Raw genomic sequence first — 25,434 nt, forward strand, 5'->3', positions numbered from 1 at the left:
TTATCCAAGTGTAAGCAAACAAAGTTTGCATCTGAAGTATCTTCAGGACTGAGGCAACTTGTAAGACAAGGAGTGATGAGAGCTAGGTCCACCTTTACCAGAGTTGCCTCAGTCCTGAAGATACTTCAGGTGCAAACGTTGTTTGCTTACACTTGGTTAGCATACAAAGCAAAATAAATTTAGTTTAAAGAATTAAACTAAATTTAGTCTAAACTAAACTAAATTAAACTAATTAAACTAAATTTAGTCTAACCAAGTGACCCCATTTGGTTAGACTAAATTTATTATAGTCTAACCAAGTGTGTGTGGGGGGAACTGCAGCATCTTTCTCTAAATCCAGAGTAATTTAATAATAAGGTGAGACACTTTTTGGCAGCTCATATAGGTAAATATGACTTCTCCATTGCTTCCACCTTAGTATCACCACCTCTTGGTTTGGCTCCCACTGATGAGACCTCAATAAAGGTCAAAACCAGTTAGAATGGCAATGCTGTAGCCCATGAAGTTTCAACTGAGGCTTGGCTGTTGCTGTCACCCCTCATATGACATATGAGCAAATGAGTAGCTCTGCTTGGTGGTGGAGTGAGCCTGCCATGGGGTAGAGCCAACGCTGAGAGTTCTTCTCAGTGGCAGGGTGAGCCTGTTTACTGTTGAGTTTTTGGAGTTTGACCTGTACTTGAACATTCAGTAAAGGTCGAAACCAGTCTGGGTAGTGGTCCTTCCCTTAATGCATGGCATTATATATGTCTGTGAGGAGATGTGCTTTGCATTATGGAAGATACCAAGACAAGGAGTGATGAGAGCTTGGTCCATCTTTACCACGAGTTGCCTCATTCCTGACTTCAGGTGCAAAAACTTTGTTTGCTTACACATGGATAAAGAATTAAACTAAATTTATTATATTCCATAATCATTCTTTTTTTTTGCTGGCTACATATCGAAAGACCTCTCTAGGATTCTTTTTGGCTTCATGAGCTAACTGCTTCCCATACCTCACTTTTGCTACCCTTACCAACCAAGTCACCCATCTTGCCTGGTCTTTGTAGTCCTCATGGAATTGGTTATTACCACTTCTCTTATGCTGTCTCCATAATGCCCTTTTTCTCTGTATCACATGCTTAATCTCTTTATTCATCCATTTCACACATGCCTTATTTAACCTTCTGACCCTTGGAAAACATTTAGGCATTGCTTCTACTAGATAGTTCTTGAATATCCCCCAAGCTGCATTGATCTATTTTTCAGCTAACTCCTCATTCCATGCTATACCTGCAAGCTGTCCTGAGTTCTTCATAATCACCACCCTTGTAGTTCCACATATACCCTTTTCTCACAGAGGTCCTCACACTGCTGGCAACCACCCAGGTAATCACTTCATGGTCACCTCATTCATAATTACATCATCTAATGAGATGATCAAATCCAAGACCCTCAATCCCCGTGTGACTTCTGTTACATACTGTGTGAGGTAGTTGTCCCTCAAGAAACTCATTTTCTTTACTTCCAGTTGCTATCTCATCATCCCAGTCCATATTGCCATAATTAAAATCGCCCATAATGATCACCCTTTTCTTATTTGCTTGGCTAATTTGTTTATACATTTCATAGTCACTACCATCCACATTACCAGGTCTATAATAACATCCAACTAAGTATTTCATTCTATTCACCTCTATCTCACACCATACTGCCTCAAAACAACTTGCACTATTTCCCTCTCACATCTCTACTTTGTATGAACATAACTCTTTCTCTATCATCAATAGCACTCCCTCCTCCCTTTTTACCCTTTCTATCCTCACGAAACACATCATACCCTTCCATTTCAGTTCCTGTCAGGAAGTTGTCCTCCTCCAGCCATGTCTCACTTATTCCAACAATTTTTAGGTGAACAGACTCAATTAATGCAACCATTTCATCTTCCTTGTTTCTTAAACTTCTAGCATTTGTATACAAACACAGCAGCTCATTTCTGGATCTATAGCCAGTTCCACTGATACCACTCATTTGATGTGATTTTTCCATGCTCAATTAAAACCATTTCCCTTTCTGCTTTTTCATTTTAGAACCCTCTTCAAATTGAACTATTTCCTCTTGATCCCAGGTCATCCCATTCCTTTCCTGTCTACATATGCATTCACATCCTCTTAGAGCATCCACCTTTCTCACTCTGTGTTCCCTTGTCCACCCTGAGTCTCCCCATTTCCCTGTCCATCTTGCATGCCCATTCTCTCATTCTCTATACTAATGCCACTCACTTCCTCATTCATAACCACTTCATTATGGCTTTGTGGAGGGTAAGTCATGCCTTAGTAATCTGTTATCTTTTTATATTAGGGTAAAAGTTGAGTTGGACAAGGGAATAGCTACAGGATGGTACTGTTGGATTTTGTAAAAGGAATTTCAATACCAAATGGAACTCTATTACCCAAATTGCAGCAAATGGCGATAGATATGAAACTGGTGATATGAATTAAAAGGATGGTTGCTGCCCAGATACCAAACAGTAGTATATGGAGTAACAGAATCTAGAAGAGATCAGACTAGTGGTGTTCCACATGGCTCTGTGCTGGATGATTGCTGTTTTATTTGTACATAAGGATTTGACACCTGCCTTGACATATTTTTTTAATACGAGCCTTGCACTTGGTCAAGTTCCTAAGGAGTGGAAGGAGGGCAAGATTGTGCCTCTTCATAAAGGAGGTGATCGAACTCAACATCAAACTATATGCCTATCTGTGTGTCAGGTTAAGTTGTTGGAGAAGCTATTGAGAACTAGAATCCAGAGTTGGGTTGACAACAATGGTATTATCTTGGACAGAGGAGAAAGATACGCAGTAATATACTTGGATTTCGCAAAGGCTTTTGATAGAGTACCTCATGATAAGTTGACAGTCAAACTAGAGCAGATGGGGTTGGATATTAGATTAGTGCACTGGATTGGAGACTGGCTATCTGATAGGTATCATCAAGTTGTGTATGGAGGTGCAATATCCAGGAAAAGGAAAGTTACTAGTGGAGTGGCTCAGGGGTCTGTTTTAGGGCCATTACTGTTTAACTTGTATATTAATGATATTGGCGAAGATTTGGATGGAGATATTCAGTTGTTTGCAGATGATGCAAAGTTGGGACGAACCATAAAGAGTAGCGAAAATGTTGTGGCCTTGCAAGAAGACTTGAATAAATTGAGTGATTGGGCATGGAAATGGGGATGTGAGTTCAATGTTGCAAAATGTGAGGTTTTAAAATTTGGAAAACAAAGATGGAACGCAGAATTTATGCTTGGTGAAAATATATTGTTGGAAGGAGGAAATAAGAGACCTGGGGGTGATAGTGGATAAGGATCTAAAATTTAGGGGACACATTGCCAAAATTGTGAAGACAACACAAAGACTTCTGGGAATGATGCGGAGGACACTGACGTGTAGAAGTAGGGAGATTCTTGTTCCGTTGTATAAGGCTTTGATTAGGCCACACATGGACTATTGTGCCCAGATTTGGTCACCGGGTTTTCAGAAGGATGAAGAGATGTTGGAAAGGGTCCAAAGGTGACAGACTAAGGTAGTTTCTGACCTCTGGAATGTTGAGTATGAGGAAAGATTGAGAAGATGTAATTTGCAGAGTCTGGTGGAGAGGAGTAAGAGGGGAGATATGATAGAGACCTACAAGTCGGTAAGGGGTATAAGATCAATGGCGGAGAAGTTCTACACAGAATAGTGGGATATCAGGGGAGAACCAGAGGTCATCCCTGGAAACTGTATAAAGAGGGTGTGAGTAGGGGAGTGAGAGGCAGGTTTTTTTCATACAGAGTTGTGAATGATTGGAATGCCTTGCCTGAGAACGTGGTGTCTGCAAGGAGTTTGAGTGTGTTTAAGACATGGTATGATGAGCTGTGTGTGTGTGATAAAGGGACCTCCTAGATGAGTCTGTGACTCCATAAGGTCTTGGGGTAATAATAATAATAATAAGTGATATAGGAAATAATTTAATGGGAGATATTCAGTTGTTTGCTGATGATGCAAAGTTGGGTATAGTAATAGTTAATCAAGGTGATGTAGAAAGCTTGCAGGATGATTTGAATAGGCTAACAATAGGGAAAAACAGTAATGGGTGTCAATTAATATGGAAAAATGTAAAGTTATGTTTGTGGGATACAAAATTACAAGTTGTGTACCACATTGAGAGAGCTGTACTCCAAGAAACTAAAGAATTCAGGGATTTAGAGATAGTAGTAAATAGAGAGTTAAAGTTTAAAGGGCATATTGCTGATGTAGCCAGCGTAGTTTCACAGGATTACTTGGTTATTGAATAACACACTAACAAGCAGAGATAAGGGAGTTATCATTCCTCTTTATAAAGCTTTAATATGACCAAATCTGGATTACTGTGGTCAGGACTGGTCACCTGAGTTTCTTGGGTATAAGAAAGTGGTTGAGAAGATCCAGAGGCAAGTGACCAAGATGGTGAGTGGTCTGTGAAATGCTCCCTATGAGGATAGATTGTGGATTTGTGAAATGTAAAAGTTGGTTAATAGGCAAAAAGGGGAAATATGATAGAAACATTTAAGTTACTTAAAGGCTTTTGGTATTATTTTTATTATTATGTGACACCTCCAAGGAGTCCAAAAACTCATCGAGGGAGGGCATCTACTCTACAACTCTCCATCTCCACAACTTAAGTCCACCAAATACCATCATCATTTACACCAGTGCCATCAACTGCCCACCACCACTATTAGTATTTTTACAGACAATCACAAACATCCATGCCCAAGGTGGGATTCGAACACGCAGACTTTTGCTGCAGAATGGATATGCTAACCACTCGGCAGAAATGTTTCAGCACTTGGCTAGAGGGAACAGAACAAGAGGTCATCCATGGAAGTTGGATAAAAGTGTGGTTAGCAAGGGATACTGAGGCTTGATTTTTTGCTTGGAGAGATTGGTGAATGAATGAATCGGTTGCCTGAGACAGTTGTAAATGCTTTATCTGTTAATGGTTTCAAGAAGTATGATTGTGGTGATATTTTGGATTTCCACGATGAGTCTTAGGACTCTATGGAGGTGCCCATGCAACAATAATAAAATTTGATCAGAAGCTTGCTTTTTCACATGGCTTTGCATCATCCAAAAATTTTGTGTTTCTGTTTAAAATATAATCCATATCATTTTAAAATGAATGACTTTAGTACTCAGATTTTACCAGATTCTATTTTTACTAGATTATAGTAATCTGACATATTTTCTGTAGTCCTTACAGCTTGCAACATACTTAATGGCAGTTTGTCACACCATAATCATAGTTCAAGACTCGATTACTGATTTTAATCTCCTCAGGTAAGATAAATTGGCAAGAAATTAAAAGTGATTTCTGCAGATATTGCATCAAAGTATCAACATTCTTTCAATTTCAATGATACACTTTACATCCATGTTTTAATTGACAGGAAAAACACACGATAGTTAGAGTAGTTAAAACAATTTTTCTAGCAAAGAGTTTATTAGTAAGCATATATCAATTAATTAGTTGTTTTTTTCTACAAAACAATTAATGCGCTTGTTTGAACTAAACAGCATTCATACATTAGATCTTCCTGCACTTTGATAGAAAATGTCTCAGCTGTGTCACTTGTCATCTATAAATAATAATAATTATTATTAATATTATTATTATTATAGAGCCTCCATAGCTCATTCAGTATAAACGAAGCCCTTTGGTCGGAAAGACCTGGGTTTGATTCCCATCCATGACATGAGCAACCTTTATATGTCTCTTTCGACTAAAGGTGAGTTGGCTGGTCTCATGTGGAGGTAGAGGATTTTTCACCCAGAAACTCGGGTTTTTCATCCCTCAGAACAGGCAAACCAGCCCTATGAACACAGATCTATAGTCATAAAATACATATTAATCCTTAATTAGGAGGGCTCAACCTATCCTAAGGGATGGGAGAAGATGGGATCCCCATATGAAATAAATAAATAAATTATTATTATTACACCCTCATTGGAGTGGGCACATCCCAGACTCATCGTGAGAGGTTCATTCAACTGACAACATATTTATTATATCGAATCTTAAACTACTTGCATTAACAACACATTTTGGTAATGCATTCCATTCACTGATAATTCTCCATATAAAAAATCTACTCCTCACATCCCTCTTCACCGCAATCTTACACAACTTCCAGGAATGACTTCTGGTTCTTCCCCCTCTTGATCCCTCCATGTGGGGGTACCTGTTTGTGGTGGAGGGGACCCTCCCAGTGATGATACTGGTCTTTTTCATTCTTCCTCTTTTTCTTTGCTTTTCTTCCTATACTCTTCACTCTACTTCTCCTGAGTCTTTTTCACTATCCTTTTTTCCAGACCACTATCACTGGGATCCAACACCCTGCTGCTGTGTTTGCCACGTGATGCGATCCGTGGACATCCAGAAAGGGGGATCCTGGTAGTCTTGCACCACTTTGACCCCTGCTTCAGCAAGATGGGCAGTCCTGGATGGCCCAGCCAGGATCATTCGGCTAGTGGGATTGCCTGCAAGGGTCAACAGTGTTGCAATAAGTCTCTCACCCCATGGTCCGGGGTCGGGATCCTAGGCTTGCTGTAGTGCTGGTATAGCATCCAGGGTAGCCCTAGCGTTCCACTCCTGAGCGCAGGCAGTGGGTGTCCATGTGTGGCTCCATGGTAGGAGGGTAGCTCTGGCACCGAACCAAAAACTTCTTGAGCATGAATCTTTCATCCTCAGATGTTTCAGGGGCCCTAACAAAGTCCCAACCAAGTACTGATATCGTAGATACAGCATATGGAAACAGAAGTAAGAAACAAAAGATATATGATGCTAACCTAAATGTACCAACATCTTTAATCATTCATGCTACAGGTGAAAAACCAATAGGGAACATGTCACCCTTCTTTATTCAAAAAAGGTTTAGAAGGACTGGCAGGACCTCCCAAAACTATTAAGAAATGGCGTTCTGGTGATGTCCTTGTGGAAACATTGTATCAACAACATTCCGAGAAACTACTGAGAGCAACAACAATGGGTGGAATAGAAATTATAGTAACACCTCAAAAAACACTTCACTCCTATAGAGGAGTGATATCAGAATGGGATCTCCTTGATGTTCCTGATGAGGAAATATGTTCAGAACTTAAAGATCAAATAGTGACAGGTGTGAGGTGCATCGTGATATGTAGGGATGGTCGCCTAATTCCAACCAAGAACATCATCCTTACTTTTGATACACCTAAGCCTCCAACATATGTAAAAGCAGGTATCTCAGTATCCTGTTAAAATGTACATCCCTAACCCACTGAGATGCTTTAAATGTCAGAGATATGGACATGTCCAAACTGTCTGTCGTGGTTTCTTACAACCTGTGCTCAATGTGGTAGTAAAGAGCATGATAACAAATCTTGCTGTGCAAAAAAAGCTAAATGTGTCAACTGTCAGGGAGATCATCCAGCTTACTCTCATGCATGTCAGAAATTGAAAGATGAAAAAGAAATGCAAAGAATGAAAACAGAGCAAAACATAACATACCAGGATGCAAAAAGAAAGCTAGCCACTATCATACCTGCTCTGAGATCCTCTTATGCTGAGAAGGTAACAATTAAGAAAGTGACAGTAGCAGCTCAAACTTGTATGTCTGTTCCACCATCTGATAATTTCACCATACCTGCACCTTATGATCACAAGTACTTCTCTGTTGAGTGCATTAATCACATGACCTATGGCTTTCCAGAAACAACTCCAAAAATGATCCCACTCGATGAAAACCCACTTGTCAAAAAAATTATAGCAAAGATATCACTTAAAGATAAACCACCAGATACTCCCACAGAAAAAATGGATACTTCAGTAACCAGTGAAAGTAAACTAAACTTACCAACTGACCCTAACACATCAGATGTATTGAATACTCAACCAGAGGAAGAGATGGATACTGGCTGTCCATACTTTCCCAAAACAATTGATAAATATAAATATGATAAAGGTAAACCCTCAACCTCCCGAAAACCAGACAAGTAAATAAAACCAAAACAATAGGAAAATATATACAATGGAACTGTCACGGATTTTGCCAGAATATCAATGATATCAAGATTTTGTTGCAGAAACACAAACCTTTCTGTTTCTGTTTACAGGAAACGTACTTAAAAGAACTCTACCTTTAGGAATTTCACTGTTGTACGCAAGGATAGAACTGGAGGTGGTCCTGCTCATGAAGTAGTAACTATCCTAGTGGGCAGTCATATTCCTTTCCATCAGGTCCAACTTAATACTTCTCTGGAAGCAATAGCGATTTGTTTCTCTGTGGGATTTCTTATTACAGTATGTTCAATTTATTTACCACTAAGTGCTGAGTTAAATGAAATTGATCTTGATAACCTTATCTCACAACTGCCTGAACCCATACTTTTGATGGGTGACTTTAATGGTCACAATACTCTATGGGATAGTGGCAACACTAATAGATGAGGTCGAATCATTGAAAAAATTCTTGATAATGATAACCTCTCCTTTTTAAATAATAATCTCAATACTTTCTTCCATATGCCTACCCGTTCATATTCTGCAATTGATCTTACAATCTGCTCCCGTTCCATTCTTCCACTGCTCACATGAGACATTGAAGAGAACATATATGGGAGTAATCACTTTCCTGTTCTCTGCACAATGTCTTCACAGGAACCATGTTCACCCACACAGATACCTATATGGAAAATGGACCAGGCTGACTGGAACACTTTCTTTCATCTTACAAAATTTAATGCTGATGCCATCAGTCAAACACCTATCAATGAAGCGGTAAAATATATAACAGAGTGCATTGTCCAGGCAGCAACAGCTCCATCCCAAAAACATCATCTCAGTTTCCACTCTATCCAAAGCCTTGGTGGAACCCAGAATGTCAGACAGCCAAAAAAGATCAACACAGAGCATGGGATATATTTCGTAGATATCCCACCACGTCAAACTTTGTAGCTTTCAAGTGTGCTCGAGCTAAAGCGCGCTATGTGAGGCGTCAAAGTCAAAAACAATCATGGATCCAATTTACTACATCAATTAATCAAATGACCAGTCCAAAAATTGTATGGAATAAAATCCGGAAAATGAAAAGCAGATATAGAACACATTGTTTGTCTACCTTAGACCATAATGGAATTGTTATTGCTGATCCCAAAGCCATTGCAGACACTCTAGAAGAAAATTTTGCCAGAATCTCAGCAACAGCTTCATATACTCCTGAATTTTTAATTCTGAAAGAACAGCAAGAGAAACAAAGGCTAAATTTTTCTACTAATGTTCTTGAGCCATACAATCAGCCATTTGTTAAGGAGGAACTAAAAAGAGGTTCTCCTACTATCTCACCCTAGTGCAGTAGGGCCTGATGACATCCATTATGAAATGATAAGACATCTACCATCATCTTCTATGGATCTCCTTCTCTTACTATACAATAGAATACTTGCAGAGGAAGAGTTTCCAGATTCTTGGCATAAGTCAATTGTCATTGCTATCCTAAAATCAGGAAAAGATCCAGCACAAGTAAATAATTATCGACCCATTGCTCTGACCAGCTGTGTTTGTAAGATACTAGAGAAAATAGTTAATGCCAGACTTCTCTGGTATTTAGAAAAGCAACAATCTTCTCTCCAATACACAATGTGGGTTCCATAGACATCGCTCAACTTTAGACCATTTGGTTCGTTTAGAAACTTGTATAAAAGATGCATTTCTGAAGCAAGAACACCGAAACAAGGTGTTCTTGCTTCGGTTTTTTTTGACATGGGAAAAACGTATGAGATATGGTATATTAAAAGACCTCTATAACCTGGGTCTTAAAGGACATCTTCCTATATTTATTAAAAACTTTCTTTCCAGGCGAATTTTCCAAGTCAGAGTGGGAAATACCCTATCTCGATCATATCACCAAGAACAGGATGTTTCAAGGCTCTGTCTTAAGTGTGACACTTTTCGCTGTTAAAATTAACTCAATCACCGAACAGCTTCCTCCCACTGTAGATAATGCTCTATACGTTGATGACTTCACAATTTACTGTCTCCCATAACATGAGGGTAATTGAAAGAAAACTTCAGCAAGCAATTGATCATGTTTCTCTGTGGGCTCTTAGTAATGTGTTTAGGTTTTCAACAGAAAAAAGTGTCTGTGTACACTTCTGTCAAAAATGCACTCTTCACCAGATCCTGAATTAAGAATGGGATGCACATTATTCCAGTAGCTGCAGAAGCCAAGTTCTTGGGACTGATCTTTGACAGTAAACTTACATTTCCAGCACACATTCGTCAACTAAGAGAAAAGTGCAAGAGAGAGCGTTGAATCTTCTTTGCACTCTATCCTCTGCTGAGTGGCGTGCTGATCGAGCTTCATTGCTCCATCTTTATCATGCACTTATACGTTCAAAGCTGGAATATGGTCTCAAGTCTATGGTTCTGCAACACAGAGTAACCTGCAATGGTTGGATTCCATCCATCATCAGGGTATACGGATAGTTACTGGTGACTTTCGCACATCACCCACTCAGAGTTATTATTATTATTATTATTATTATTATTATTATTATTACGGGCAACTACGGGGAGTCATTAGACTCATCGAGGGAGGCCCCAAATCATTTTCATCACAACTATTCGACATTCATACAGTATCTATCATACCTCGCCTTAAACTCATTCACTGTCACAGCATCCACCACAGACTCAGGGAGCGCATTCGACTCATTCACTACTCTAAAAGTAAAGAACCCAGCTCTAACACCTTTACTAACCACACTTTTGCCCAGTTTCCATGGATGTCCCCTAGTCCTCCCACAACCAGCCCTGTTCTCAAAAATATCTTCTGAATTAATTTTATAGAAACCCTTCAGTAATTTGAATGTCTCAATCATATCTCCCCTCCTCCGCCTATCAACCAATTTTTGCAACCCACAAATCCTCAACCTGTTCTCATACGGTTCATTCCACAGACTTGCTATCATCTTGGTCACTCGCCTCTGGATCCTCTCCACCTCCTCCACATCAAGAAGAAACCTAGGTGACCAAATCTGGACACAGTAGTCGAGATGAGGTCTTATCAAGGCTCGATACAGAGGAACAATAACCTGCTTGTCTCTGCTTGTCAACGTATTCTTCAGCAACCAAGTGATTTGATGAGCTGATTTAGCCACTTTTGCAATGTGTCCCCTAAATTTCAATTCCTTATCCACCAACACTCCTAAATCTCGTGCCTCATCAATTTCCTGGAGCACGGTTCCACCAATGCAGTAAACTGCCTCCAATCTTTTCACACCAAAATGCATAACCTTACATTTTGCCACATTAAATTGACATCCATTATCCCTAGCCCAGACCTCCAATCTATCCAAATCATCCTGCAAAATTTTGACATCATCTGCATTCACTATTGCCCTACCCAACTTCGCATCATCCGCAAACAATTGAACTGTTCCTCTCAGATCCTTTCCTATATCATTTATGAACAAATTAAACAGCAGTGGTCCAAGAACAGATCCTTGTGGTACACCACTAGTCACAGGCCGTCTTATGGACTCTACTCCTGAGTAAACCACTCTCTGATATCTCTCCGTCAACCACCCTCCTATCCATCTCACCAACCCTATGTCCATTCCCATATGCTGCAATTTACTGATTAGAATTCCATGTGGTATCCTGTCAAAGGCCTTAGCAAGGTCCAGTAGAATCACTGTAAACCCATTACCCTTATCCAGTTCTGCCGTCACTGTGTTATAATACGTGAGCAAGTTACTGAGGCATGACCTACCCTTCACAAAACCATGCTGTCCCCGATACAGTATCCCATTTTCTTCTATCCAATCTTGTATTTTCCTCTTGACTATTTTCTCTAAGACCTTGATAATGATTCCTGTTATGCTGATTGGCCGGTAATTTTCAACAGCAGCCTTGGAACCACCTTTGTGCAGTGGAACTATTTTCCCCTCTTTCCACCCCCTTGGGACTGACCCAGTCCTGAGGCTCAAATTAAACAAAATGGTCAAGGGCACTGACAATTCTTTGGCTGCTTCACGTACGACACGAGCTGGTATACCATCCAATCCCACAGATGTATTGACATTGAGGTTCTGTAATAGACTAGTTACCTCTACTTCATTCATCACAATTCCAGTATAAGCTGTTGGTTCTTCCATTTCCGCAAATTCACCACCTGGATGATATACTCTTGCAAAGTGCTCGCTCAGTAATTCCACAACATCGACTGATTCGGTTACCTCCCTACCCTCAGCATTTTTTAAGATCATTCTACCATGAGCATTTTTCCTTTTACTTGCAACATATTGAAAAAACTAAATGAACCAGCTCTATCACTTCGACAGAAACAGTTGTCTCTTAATTATGCCCTAAAGATAAAGTCTCTCCCATATCATCCTACATGGACTAGTCTCTTTTCTCTACACTGGGAAGCTCAATAGCACACACTTCAAACTGCCATACATCCTTTTGGTATGCGTGTTAAAGAGACTATGCAAGCTCATGGTATAAATGTTGACAACATTGCCTACACTAAACATAACAGCATCCCTCCATGGCAGGTTTGCACACCATCCTGCAACCTCTCACTTTGTCAGCTACAGAAATCTCATACTCCATTATCTGTCTACCTCCAATTGTTTAATGCCCAAAGAGCAGCACACTCTGATTTCTTGCCTATCTATACTGATGGTTCAAGAACTAATACCTCTGTTGGTTGTGCCGCTGGGTTTCCTGACATTATTATCTCCAACTAGATCGCACCTGATTGCAGTAATTATACAGCAGAGTTACATGCCATTCAGCTTGCAGTTGTTCATATAAAAGAAAACTGCTACCAAAAGTGATAATTTATACAGACTCATTGAGCTCTTTACAGGCTATCTCCTCTCCTATGTATAATCCACATCCAGTACTTTATGAGGTAATAATAATAATAATAATCGTATGATGATACATGGCCGTGAGTCCTGTTTACAGGGAGATACGGCACCATCTCAGTCCCCCCAAATTTTATCCGGCCTCCGGAATTGGCATAGCTGACGAATCAGACCCATGGCTGGGTCAGTATTCCTGACTGTAATCCGTGTGTGTTCACTGGACCAGTTTGCCTGCTTGTGGGATGAAAAACCCCAGATAAAATGGTGAAAAAAACCCTGCTGTCCACACCCAAGACCGACTAACTTGGCTATGGCTGAGGAAGATCCTTAAGCTCCTCGCATCATCATCCAGAATCGAACCTAGGACACTCCTTCCCCATGCATATGGTTGCAAAGTACATAGCCACTAGGCTAACTGCGCAGACCTTTATGAGGTGTTACCTTGTTTCACAAAATGAAAATGCTTAATTTTGATGTTCGGTTGTGCTGGATTCCCAGCCACATTGGAATTAAGGGAAATGAGGCTGCAGATGCAGCTGCTAAATCAGCTCAAACTTTCTCCACATGCTGTTTGACAGTACCATATACAGACTACAGACAGTTTATATGATCAAAGCTAATTGCTCGATGGCAGTCATCATGGCAGGAAGCATTAACAAACAAATTATATGACATTAAACCTGAAATTAAGCATTGGCATTCTAGTCAACGAATAAAGAGAAGAGAGGAAATTGTTCTCGCTAGGCTGCACATAGGTCACAGTCATCTTACACATTCTTATTTACTGAGAGCTAATGACCCTCCCATGCATGAAAAATGCAATACACAACTTGCTATTTATCATATACTGGTAGAGTGCTAGCACTTTGCATGAGAAAGGAATGAATTTTTTGCCTACCTGGCCAGATCATATACACTCAGGCAGATGCTGACAGACTCGGGCAGATTGCACGATGTTTTTAATTTTTTACAAAGAATTAATTTATACAAACACATTTGAACTGTAATTTTGCTTATATGTAATTACTGTATTGCTTCACTTAACTTTTGTACATATATATTACAAAATATATAATGTTTGTGATGTATATGTGCAGGAGTTGAGTACTAATGTATATATTATTCATTAATTTAATTTCTGACCAATCATGTATTTCAGTAGCCTTGTGTTACCTTGTTTTAATTTTGTTAATAGGTAAATACCACACAGCTAAACTTAATTTTTATGCATACACATTGTATAATAATTCCTCTTTAACTCTATGTATTACTGTAATAACATTTGGTGTTGTACATGCATTTTGTTTATTAACTTGTATTGTTGTCTAATTATGTACTGCCTTAAATGCTGCTGTAGTTTTGTTTGTATGTAGATATTGCATTGGCCAGCTTAACTTTTGTGCATATTATTATTATTATTATTCGTGACACCTCCAAGGAGTCCGAAGAAATATATATTATTTACTATTTTTTCTGACTAATTATGTATTGCTGTAGGACACTTTGTGTATTTGTGTAACCTTCTTGTAATTTTGTTTATATGTAGATATCACATTGCCAAATTTTATTTTTATCCATGCATGTTGTATAATAATTTCTTTTTGCCTATTTATGTATGGCTGTAAAAACATGTTATAATTTTAACTATATGTAGATACTGCATTCCTTGGCTTGGTGTCTTGTACATGCATTTTGTTTATTTAACTTGTTTTGTTGACAATTTTTGTACTACTGTAACCTTTAACCTTGTGTGTTGCTGTGCCATCTGCAGCAATTCTGTTTCTATGTAGATGCTGCTTTGTCGAACCTAATTTTTGTACAGGCATATTGTTTACAATTTTCTTTAACTGCTTATGTATAGTTGTAACCAGTGGTGAGCTATAAGGGGCTCACGCAAGCCCTTTGTTAAATTTTTCTCAAATTTGCGAGTCTTGTGTTCTTGTTTAATAATCTTGTAGAACTAGAAAATACCACCTTGAAATGTATACATGCTACTTTAAATTCATATGGATTTTCTGATAACTATATAAAAAATCATTTCATTGCATTTTGTTCTGATGGAGCTAGTGTAATGTTAGGAAACAAATCAGGTGTTGCAATCAAACTTCTACAAAAATTTCCCAACGTGATTTGGCATTGCGCTCATTGTTTATACTTAGCATTAGATGATTCGATAAAAAACATTAAAGAAATAAATCATTTTGAAATATTTATAGATAAATTATATGCTTTTTATCATCAATCACCAAAAAATCAACGAGAATTAAATACAATTGCAAAAGCCTTGGTATTGAAATTTTAAAGATTGGGCGTGTGTTTGGACCACGATGGGCAGCTTGCAGTTTCCGAACGGCTCGTTATGTGGAGAAATTACCCAGCTTTATGCAAGCATTTTGCATTGAACAATAAATATACGGGCTGTTTAAACTGACTTCTCAATTTGGAATCTTAAAAGATCTAACATTAATGATTGATATCCTACCATATCTATTATCATATCTATCAGAAGCTCTACAAAGTCTCAATATAAGTATTATAACGGCTAAGTTATGCTTTTTTTTTTTTTTTGCTCGACGATGCGAGCCTTTTGTTAAAATTTCCATAGATCACCACTGGTTGTAACCTTAGCACGGCACAGTATGACCTTTGTAGTTTTTGTGCCAAATAAACTATAAACCAACCAACCAATCCCCTCTTGATTCTACTCTTCTTATAATCCCCTCAGGATTAATCTGATAAATCCCCTCACTAGCTTAAACATTTCTTTTCCTCCTATCCATCAAACTCTGCAGTCCACATTTCTTCATCCTCTCTCCCCATAGCTTGCATTACAGAGTCCTGATATTGTCTTAATCACTCTTCTCTGGATCCTCTTCAATGTTTCTACGTCACACTGAAAACCAGGTGACCAGATTTCAGCACAATAGTTCAAATATAGTCTGACCAGTGCTTTAAACAGAGGCACAACCACTTCCTTATCCCAACATGTTACAGTACTTCTTATCATATCAGCACTACGATATGCAGCCTTTGCAACACTAGCAATATGCCCTCTAAACTTCAGCCTGCTGTCAACCATCACTCCCAAATCTCTAATCTCATTCACTTCCTGCAGTACGGTACCATTGATATAGTACACAGCCTTATATTTCTGCACTCCAAAATGCAGTAGCTTGCACTTATTGATATTAAAACTACAACCACACTCTTTTGTCCATGCAAAAAGTCTATTCAAACCTTCCTGAAGGGAATTAACATCAGTAGTGCTACTTATAATTCTTCCCAACTTTGAATCATCAGTAAATAACTGAAGATCTCCTGTCAGTCCACATGATATATCGTTTACAAACAAGTGAAACAGCAGGAACCCAAGAACAGAACCCTGGGGCACACCACTGGTTACTCTCCTTTTTCAGACATTGCTCCATGATACACAACCTGATTGTATCGTTTAGAGAGACAATTCATCTAAGAAATATACTATCTATTTCCATCCTCTGCAGCTTGTACATCAACTTATCATGTGGTAATCTATCAAACGCTTTTGAAAATTCCAAGAATATCACTACATATGATTCTCCCTTGTCTAACACACTTGTTACCTTATCATAAAATGCAAGTAAATTTCTACTTTACAAGTGAAATTGTGTCTTTTATCTTCTTCTCATCAAGGATTAGTCATTTACCTGTTCTGGCTTCACTAGTCTTTGCATCTTGTCACTTGACTTCCTCTCTCTCTCTCTCTCTTTTCCTTTGGTCTACATCTATCCACCTCTTTTGATAGCCAATATCTTTCCATCCTAGATAGATGTTCTTTCTGTTTCTATCTATATTTCTTGCTCTTTACATTTATGTAAAAGGTGTAATCTATATAATGGGTGGGGAGCAAGAGATGTTTAGGCATTTGAGCTTGGCAAGTGCAAGAAGAATGATTGTTATTGGGAGATTTTAACTACAACAGTATAAGCTGGGAAGAGGAAAACACGTGTAGTAATAAGGGAATGGAATTTCTAGCATTCTTGAGGGAACAAATGTCTTAGGCAACATGTAATAGAGGGACCAAGAGGTTCAAGAGTTTTGAATTTGGTCATAGCATCAGAACAGCAGATAATAACTGAGATGACATCTCTCTCCCCAGTTGGAGAGAGTGACCATGTGGTTTTGACTTGGAAGATGAATAGACATGCAGGAGTATCAAAGAAAAGGAAACACATGTGGAATTATAAGGTGGGTGATTATAATAGTCTCAGATATCAACTTGAGGCTGTTCCATGGAGGGCAGAATTGGAAAGCCAGGATATCATTGGTGCTTGGGAAATGGTGAAGGAATATTTGTTAGCAGCAATAGTAAACCGTATTCCACGAGTGAAGAAGCGGATACAATTTGGTGTAAAGTGGATGACAAACAATATCAAACAGGAACTGCAGGTGAAAAAGAGCTTATGGAAGAGATATAAGGAGAGGGGTGGAGAGCAGATGCATGAAGAATATAAGACTCAGGCCAGGAGAGTGACTAGTATAGTGAGGAAGGCAAAATTGAAATATGAGAAGAGATTGGCACTAAGATCCAAAGAAATTCCTAGGGAATTTTTTAGCTGTGTAGCCAGTAGGAGGAGAAATGATTGTGGAAGAATGACATTGTGGGATAAAAATGGGAATAGAATGACCAATGCAGAGGACATAGTGGAATTGTTCAATGAGCACTTTATTGGAGTATTTCATCCTAGAGAAGAAGGTTTTAATACTAGAGGTGCAAGAGGAGAGTGTGTTCCAAATACTGAGTGCTCTGGATGTCAGTAAAGCAATGGGACTGGATAGTATTTCACCATGAATTTTGAGAGAATGTGCTAAAGAACTGACAGCTCTGTTGACTTTTCAATGAAAATCTGGCTATGGGAAAGGTATCCAAGGAATGGAAAGAAGGTAAGATAGTGCCATTGCATAAGAGTGGTAGCAGACTGGAAGTGTCTAATTATAGGCCAGTTTGTGTGTCATCAGTAGTTATTAAGGTCTTGGAGAAATTAGTGAGGGACTATATACAGTGTTGGGCAGATGAGGGTAATGATATCTGTGAGAATCAACATGGATTTGTTAAGGGGCCCTTTTGCTTAAGTAATATGATTGCCTTTTTAATAAAGTGACAAGAGCAGTTGATGAGAGAAAGGAAAGGCATACACTGCCATTTTTTTGGATTTTGCAAAGGCATTTGACAGGGTGCCACATGATAAGCTGATATTTAAGTTACAGTACATGGGTTTAGATGTCAGATTAATCAACTGGATTCAGGATTGGCTGTATGATTGAACAGCCAATCCTGAATCCAGTACCTCAGTACTGGATTCAGGATTAACAATACAGTACCTCAGTACTGGGACCTGTATTGTTTAGCCTTTATATCAATGACATTGTCAATCGATTGCAAGAGGATATTCAGTTGTTTGCAGATGATGTGAAGCTGGGAAGGGTTATTAGTAATATTACGGATGTGATGGTCCTTCAAGAGGATTTCAATAAACTAGACAGATGGGCAAATGAATGGTGGTGTGTCGGTTTAATGCAGCAAAATGTCAAGTCTTGAAGTTTGGGATACATGACGGGAGGCTCTATACTCAATTGGAGGAGCTGTACTGGAGGAAGTAGGGGGGAGATAATTCGATAGTAAACAGAAATTTAGGGGCATATTGCAAAGGTGGGTGAAGGTAACCCAGAGGATTGCTGCAATACTGAGAAGGATGCTGACCTGCAGAGATAGAAGAGTTATCTTTCTGTTGTATAAGACCCTGATCACTGATTTTCTCAAATTTGGTCCCCAGGATTTGAAGGAGATAAGTTAACTGTGGAAAGGGTGCAGAGGCAGATAACAAAGATGGTTTCAGGATGTACTATGTTAATTATGAGGATCGGCTGAGGGAATGTGGACTGCAGAGTTTGGCGGATAGGAGAAGGAGAGGCGATATGATCAAGACTTTTAAACTGTTGTGAGGCAGTTACAGGGTGGACACTGGGGAGTTCTTTCACTGATGGAGCAGCAGGAAGGAGCGATGACAAGAGGCAATCCCTGGAAAGTAAGAAAAGAAGCTCTGAGCAAGAGGGTGAGGAGTGGTTTCTTTGCATGGAGTGTGGGGAAACCATGGAATGCATTGCCTGATAGAGTGTGTAAGAGCAAGAACAGTCAATGAGTTCAAGGAGTAGTATGATAAACTTTGTGTTTCCTAGGAAGGACCTCCCGCGAACAGTCTCTTGACTCCATGGAGGCCTGAATAATAATAATAATAATAAAATATCTAGTTATTTTCTGATGTCTACATTTCTTACATGGTCCAATTCTGTGCATCCTTTAATTGTTAAACAAGGTAAACAGCAGGTGACCAAGAACAGAACCCTGGGGCACTGCTCCCTCATACACAACCTGATGGTATCATTTAGAGAACCAATCTCCGATCTTAAAAATCTCTGCATTCCATAAAATCTTGAAAATCTCATCTCTGTAGGTTGAATTTTACTCTCATCTTTCTTTTTAACCATTCATGTTTCAGAGCCATATAACAGAGTGGCTGTTACTTTGTAAAATTTTAGTTCAGTTTCTCATCATTTTTTTTTTTTTTTTTTATTATTATTTAGTGTCCGTTTTAATTGTTCCACAGATTTTCTGAAATTTTTAAAAAAATTTTTTCATCTATATCTTTATCTTTTAAATAAGTTATTATCCAGCCTAAATAATTAAGCTGTGTGATCTGCTCTATTATTTTATTTTCTATGATTGTTTTTGATTTAACTTGATCCCGACCTTTAAATGCCATGACTTTTATTATCTTTTGTGAAATTTTTAAATTGTATTGTTGGCTTATTTTGTTTAATTTGAGAACTGATTTTTTAAGATAATCTTCATTGTTTTGTAGTGTAATCTGATCATCTGCATACAGCATTGGATTGATAATAGTTCTTCTGGTTAACTGGATACCCTGTTTTATTGTTGTTTTCCATATTTTGCACTCCAGGAGATTGATGAGGCCAGGGATTTGGGAGTGTTGGTGGATAGGGAATTGAAGTTTAGGGGACACATTGCAAAAGTGGCTAAATCAGCTCATCAAATCACTTAGCTTCTGAAAAATACTTTAACATGCAGAGACAAACAAGTTATTGTTCCTCTGTATCGAGCCTTGATAAGACCCCATCTGGACTACTGTGCCCAATTATGGGCACCAGGGTTTCTTCATGATGGGGAGGAAGTGGAGAGGATCCAGAGACGAGTGACCAAGATGATAGCAGGTCTGTGGAATGAACCTTATGAGAATAGGTTGAAGATTTGTGGGTTGCAAAAATTGGTCGATAGGCAGAAAAGAGGTGATATGATTGAGACATTCAAATTACTGAAGTGTTTCTATAAGATTAATCCAGAAGATATTTTTGAAAATAGGACTTGTGGTGGGAGGACTAGGGGCCATGCATGGAAGCTGGACAAGAATGTGGTTAACGAGGGTGTTGAGCTAGGTTTTTTACTTGGAGAGTATTGAATGAGTGGAATAAGCTACCAAAATCTGTTGTGGGTGCCATGACAGTGAATGAATTCAAGGCAAGGTATGATAGATACTGTGTGAATGTTGAATAGTTGTTCTTGACATGATGTTAGGGCCTCCCTCGATGAGTCTATTGACTCCTTGGAGTTGCCCTGAATAATAATAATAATAATAATATTTTAATAATCTGATCAATATATTGAATAGAGTTGGAGATAAGCTACATCCTTGTCAATGACACCCTGATTTATTTCAATCTCTTCTTTTAATTTATTACCTAACTGTAACTGTATTTTTGTATCTTTATATAAACTTGTAACATGGTATAGCTTGTAACAAATGTAATGGATATCATTGTTTTTTCATTATGTTCCATAGTTTTTCTCTGTGTATTTTATCAAAAGCTTTTTCGTAATCTATTAAGGCCATGTGAGTCTCTAAATTAATTTCTCACTTTGGAGAGGTGATATGATTGAGACTTTTAAACTGTTGAGAGGTAGTTACAGGATTGACAACTGGGGAGTTCTTTCACTTGGTGGAACAGGGGTAAGGAGCAAGGACAAGGGGCCATCCCTGGAAGTTATGAAATTAATCTGTGAGCAAGAGGGTGAGGAGTGGTTTCTTTGCTTGGAGGGTGGTTGAACAGTGGAATGCATTGTCTGATAGAGTGGTGAGAGCACGGTCAATGAATTCAAGGAGTGGTATGATAGACTTTGTGTTTTCTAGGATGGCCCTCCCATGATGAGTCTTTTGACTCCATGGAGGCCTGAATCATCATCATAATAATAATAAATATTTTCAGTAATTTGTTTTAAACTCATAATATTGTCTATACGTGATCTTCCGTTCTGAAACCATTTTGTTTTTCTGAGAGTAGATTGTTTGTAATATTTCACACAATTTTCATTTGTATAATACACATTAGTTTTTTCACTTGGTTATAAATTAAAGATGCCAAGAAATTATATTCTTGGTTTAATCCTTTATCCAATTGTAAGCAAACAAAGTTCACAGGTGAAGTTACTTCATGTGCAAACTTTGTTTGCTTCCACTTGGATAAAGGATTAAACCAAGAATATAATTTCTTGTATCATTAATTTATATAAAGCTGGTAATCACGACAGAATTAGGAAGCATCTTGAAGCAGTGCAATGACTTGAAAAGTTACAAGGCAGTAATGTCAGTTGTTATTATGATTATTATTCGTGACACTTCCAAGGAGTCCGAAGACTCATTGCAGGAGGACACCTACTGTACAACTCTCCATTTCCACTACTACACCAAACCTCTATTACTAATCAACTACATCAGCCCCATCTACCACCCACCACCAGAACAACAAGTATTTTTTGTTGTGGTGGTGGTGGGCGATCTCTGAGAAATTCCCATGCACAATGGGAATTTCTCAGAGATTGTTTGAGATAAGCAGTATAATTCTACATACCAAAGGTCAGAAGAATAAACCAAGCAGGGATTAAGAGTGCATGAGTAGAGATATAAAGCAAGAGCTGGAAAAAAAAAATAAGAAGAAAACAATATAGAGGAAATATAAAGAAAAAAGTGATCAGCACACTCATGAGCAGTACAAAGTGCAGACAAGAAAGTGACTAGTTTGGTAAGAAAGGCTAAATCAGATTATGAGAAAAAATTAGCTAAGCATACCCAATGTAAATCCAAAAGAGTTTTTTCATTATGCAACAAGTAAGAGAAAAAATTACTATGTTAGATTACTTTAATTAATGCCAGTAGTAAAAGAAGGTGACAGAGGCAAAAGAAATAGTTGAGTTGCTAATTGATCATTTTGCAAGGATGTATGATCCAGTTGGAGATTTTGCAATTGCTGATGTGACAGACATTCATATCAGAATTGAGCTAAACCTCCACCTGGATCATATATCCTTTGTGCTGTGTGAATGTGCTAGAAAAGTGTCATGACCTCTGATGAAGTATTGCAATCTAAGTCTCAGCTCTGCAAGGTTCTAAGGGAGTGGAAAAAGGAAAAGATAGTTCCTTCACATACAAAATATAGACCAATTAATATATAAGTACAGCTTTATGAAAGATAGGGCCTGTTTTAATAATTTATTCACATTTTATAATAAACTGACAGCAGAATTGGATAAAAGAAATGGCTACCTCATGATATTGCTCGACTTTACCATTTGACAGAATACCAGAGAAAACTATTACAAAAGTTGGAGTAAATAGGAATGGATATGAAGCTAGTAGCATGAACAGGGGTGGCTGACAGACAGACATCAGAGAGTAGTATATGGTGGAGTGGAATCTAGGAGAACTAGGGTGACTAGTAGAGTATCTCAGGGTTCTGTAAATAGGGAAAGATTTAAGGGGAGGAAGATATTCAGTTGTTTGCTAATGATGTAAAACTGAGAAGGGCAATAATTGATAAAAGTGATGTAGATCACTAAAAAACATACATACTAACCACAGTGATAAGTTTTAATACATAAATATTTCATCCCAGGTATCTTGAGATGAAATATTATACTAGGAATAACATACAGTTAGGGCGCATGATTATAATGGAATCTCAATATGCATGCAGTCACGTGTTATAGAAGTAAATTAAAATATAACTGAACAAAAAAAAAAAAAAAAAAACATATATAAAGAGATTATTTTATATGACAATTATTTTGTATGACAATTTCCCATACTTTAGAAATAGTAAGAGTGTCGTTGCAGTTTAAATTTGGTCTGTGTAGTAGGGCTTCAGCACTTTCTTTATATAAACGTTCATGTTTATATATCGTTATATATAAAAAGATATAAAGATCTATGTAAAAGTTTCGACTTTTCCCAATGGATCCCATGCTTTGGGTTTTCAACTCCGTGTTGAGAGAGACCAGATTTCTGTGGTTTGAAAAGATGAATGTGGTCTTGATGTTCCGAGATGCGTTTCTGAACAGATCTATCTGTCTGTCCAAAGTAAGGCAAATTGCAGGAGCATGGGATCTCATAAACACCAGGTGCCAAATTTCTGAGATGGATGATGAGCGGAAAAATTGTGAATTCTTCCGCTTATTATCCATTTCAGAAATTTGGTCATTAAATCACTAGTTTCCAGAGCACACAAATTCTGCTCCTCTGAAGAATCTCTAAACCAAGAACTAGAAATAATCAAAAATATAGCCATACTAAATTGATATAATCTTAAAACAACTCAAAAAATCATCCGTCACTTCCCCACACATCAACCTAGACAAGAAGCCCATAGGATTCCCATACCTTATGTCAAAGGCATCTCCGAACGTCTTTCAAAAATTATGAATAAATACAATTTTGCCACTACTTACAAACCCATCAACCAGTTCTATAACTTGTTACCTTCTCCTAAGGACAAACTCTCACCTCTGATGTTACCTGGCGTTTACTTTGTCTTACTTTGGATAGACAGATAGATCTGTTCAGAAACACATCTCTGAACATCAAGTCCACATTCATCTTTTCAAACGGCAGAAATCTGGTCTCTCTCAACACAGAGTTGAAAACCCAAACCATAGGATCCATTGAGAAAAGTCTAAACTTTTACACAGATCTTTATATAAACATGAACATTTATATAAAGAAAGTGCTGAAGCCCTACTACACAGACCGAATTTAAACCGCAACAACGTTCTTACTATTCTTAAAATATGGGAAATTGTCATACAAAATTGTGTAAAATAATCTCTTTATATATGTTATTATTTTATTTTATTTTTTTATTCAGTTATATTTTAATTTACTTCTATAACATGTTACTACACGCAGTTAGGGCGCATGATTCCATTGTAATTGTGCGACCTAACTGTATATTATTCCTAGTATTGTTTGAATTACTGTACTGAGAATGTCCCAAGATACTTGGAATGAAATATTTACATATTAAAACTTATCACTGTTGTTAGTACGTGTGTTTTTTAGTGATGAATTCACCACAGGTTTCATTGTATAAAAAGTGATGTAGATATCCTGCAGGATGATTTAAATAAATTGGCATTGTGGACAAAAGATAATGATTGTCAATTTAATGTTGCAGAATGCATGGTTATGCACTTCATGTTGAAAAGGTTGCATACTCTGTATCACATTGATGGTACTGGATTGCAGGAAATTGATGAGGCTACGGGCTTGGGATGATGGTGAACAGAGAGTTGAAGCTCAGAGGACATATTGCAAAAGTTGGTAAAATATCTCAAAGGATTGCTTGGATGTTGAAAAACATGCTAACAAGTGATCGAGTAGGATCTCTGGAAATGCATCTATATGTAGTGAAGTACGATCCCAAAGCAGAAGATTAAGTTTCCTAAAATAATTATTTTATATGAACTACAACTGCTTGCCCTTTGTCTGCATTGATAACTGCTAAATTCTTATTGCATTTGACTGATGATATAGGTAGAACTTCCTTTTTTGGTGGATTGTTACAAGAAGGTATAGATTTAAATAAAATGTATTCTTCCTCAAAATGAATTTTACTTGCTATGTATATCAGTATACATAGTATATATATATACATACACATGTGTGTGTATTTATATATATATATATATATATAAATAAAAAAGTGGTGGGTGGTATATGGCGTTGGTATAGATGATGATTGTAGTTGGAGAATTAGGTGGAGACAGAGTTGTAGAGTAGGTGCCCTTCCTCGATGAGTCTCTGGACTCCCTGGAGATGTCATGTAATAATAATAATCAATGCAGAACCATATCGATATTGATATGGATATCAGTATAAAACAAAGTCCATGACTGGAATTGTTTTTGGAGCAACAGTATAACCTAACTATTTTGACAACACTGAGATTTCATCATTAAAGTTAGGCCTGAAATATTAATAACTGTTCTTGCACTATCAATTTGGGTGCTGGTTAAATGTTTCTTCTTATTTACAAGTGATTGAAATTTAAGAATATGATGCTGTTTAACTCATAAAAACACTTTCAGCTATTGAAAGTTTATTTTTCACTTGGTTAGACTATAATAAATTTAGTT

At 37.8% G+C, this 25,434-nt stretch overlaps 1 protein-coding gene across 4 annotated transcripts in view; it reads left to right on the top strand.

Moving 5' to 3' along the window:
• Positions 1-25,434, top strand: part of LOC150097844 (nonsense-mediated mRNA decay factor SMG9-like) — a 286,780-nt gene that overhangs the window by 138,705 nt on the left and 122,641 nt on the right. For all 4 annotated transcript variants that reach the window (XM_090406489.1, XM_090406490.1, XM_090406491.1 and 1 more), the window contains one exon: positions 5,251-5,336. In XM_090406489.1, coding sequence (XP_090262615.1) covers positions 5,251-5,336 — 86 coding nt within the window. The remainder of the gene's footprint in view (positions 1-5,250; positions 5,337-25,434) is intronic.

The sequence above is a fragment of the Typopeltis vanoorti genome, chromosome 16, assembly GCF_054136105.1.
Source record: "Typopeltis vanoorti isolate ZY-2024b chromosome 16, IOZ_Tvanoo_1.0, whole genome shotgun sequence".
Lineage (NCBI taxonomy): Eukaryota > Metazoa > Arthropoda > Arachnida > Uropygi > Thelyphonidae > Typopeltis > Typopeltis vanoorti.